Source organism: Eurypyga helias, unplaced genomic scaffold (assembly GCF_000690775.1).
Source record: "Eurypyga helias isolate BGI_N326 unplaced genomic scaffold, ASM69077v1 scaffold17993, whole genome shotgun sequence".
Lineage (NCBI taxonomy): Eukaryota > Metazoa > Chordata > Aves > Eurypygiformes > Eurypygidae > Eurypyga > Eurypyga helias.
Window position 1 is genome coordinate 1 of NW_010240729.1, and position 1,477 is coordinate 1,477.

Genomic DNA, 1,477 nt, shown 5'->3' on the forward strand with positions numbered 1-1,477 from the left:
CCAGTCTGTGATTCTATGATCTTCTAACCCATCATCTGTGATCTAAAGACAATAATTATTTTTAAATTCAGCCTCCAAACCCCTGAAACCAGTGGCCCTGTGCCAGACTGTCTCTGCCCACCCCACTCCCCCCACGCTGCCAGGGTGCCCTGGGGAAGAGCAGACAGCTGGGCCAGGTCTGGGGGCACTTCCCTGGCAGTGACCCAGGATTTGTGGCTAAGGGGATTGAGCTCAAGAGCAGCATTTATGCTTCATGGTCTGTGATGGATTATTTTAACTCCATCATCTTCTCTGATTGCCTGCAGAGTGCATGCAGGCACTTAGCTCCCACAGCAATAAAGTCCTACACAGCCATGATGATCGATGGAGCCAGGAGGGGTTAATCCTATTTCCCCTGGAGAATCCTTCAAGGGGATGCAAGAACCACATTTGGCTCAGAGCAACCTTCTCCCTTGCTGCCCAGAAGGATGCAGGCACGGAGAGGCAACAGGCTGAACTCCATTCGCTGTGTCCCACTACCAGCATCGGCCGTATCCCAAGCTGGGGACAGGTGGAAGCAGTCAGAGCCCTGGGGGGGCACCAAGGGGGCCCACAGCCAGTGCTGCCCCCCTGTACCATGGCCGGCCTCACCGGCAGCTCCCTCCCTCTCTGTGATGGGAGCACTGCGACACCCCAGCCCACCCCAGCCCCCCGGCCACGGCAGAGACACACATGGTGCTGCAGCAAAGGTGTCTTTATTGATTGTACCAGGGCACGGGTGATGGCTTATCTGTACTTCTCAGCCAGCACAGCAGCCACGGCTGACAGGAACTTGTCGAAGGCAGCGTGCACCTCGGGGGTGTAGTCTTTGCCCAGGTGCACAGCCATCACCACTTGGAGACACTGGGACAGCAGCTGCAAGATAAAACAAGGCTCAGCATCACCGCTATGGCCCCTGGCCACCCAGCCCACTCCCCGTTCCCCACTCCCCGCTCCCCGGTCCCCATCCCCGGCCTGCCTTGAAGTTGACAGGGTCAACACGCAGGTTGTAGGCGTGCAGGTTGCTGAGCTCAGACAGGCATTGGCTGAGGTTGTCCATGTTCTTGACGGCACTGTCCAGGGCGTTCAGCACCTTCTTGCCATGGTTGCGGACTTGCTCAGAGCCGGCGTGCAGATCAAAGTGGGGAAAGTAGGTCTTGGTCTGGGGGTAGGACATGAACATCCTGCCGGAGCAGGACAGTCAGTGCTGCTGCTGCTGACCCTCAGCCGGACCCCCTCCATCAGCCCCCCCATGGGGGTCCCACCCACTGGCCCTCCAGTCCCTTGGGGTCCCCAGTCCCAGTCCGCACCTCTCCAGGGACTCAGCTCCAGCGTCCTTATGGGCTTTCACCTTTTCCCAGGCCTGGGCGATCAACTTCTTGTCCTCGGCGGTCAGCATGGTGTCGGCTGGTGGTGGTGGGTAGGTCTCGGTGGCAGCAGTGCCTGTCAGGACACCCTC

At 59.1% G+C, this 1,477-nt stretch overlaps 1 protein-coding gene across 1 annotated transcript; it reads right to left on the reverse strand.

Annotated features, from left to right (window-relative positions):
• Positions 1–722: 722 nt before the first annotated feature.
• Positions 723–1,417, reverse strand: LOC104507308 (hemoglobin subunit alpha-D-like). The gene is made up of 3 exons (XM_010148541.1): positions 1,329–1,417; positions 998–1,202; positions 723–894 (listed from the first exon to the last, which is right to left on the reverse strand). The coding sequence occupies exons 1-3, from the start codon at positions 1,415–1,417 to the stop codon at positions 766–768; spliced, it is 423 nt and encodes a 140-aa protein (XP_010146843.1). The 3' UTR covers positions 723–765.
• Positions 1,418–1,477: the final 60 nt, after the last annotated feature.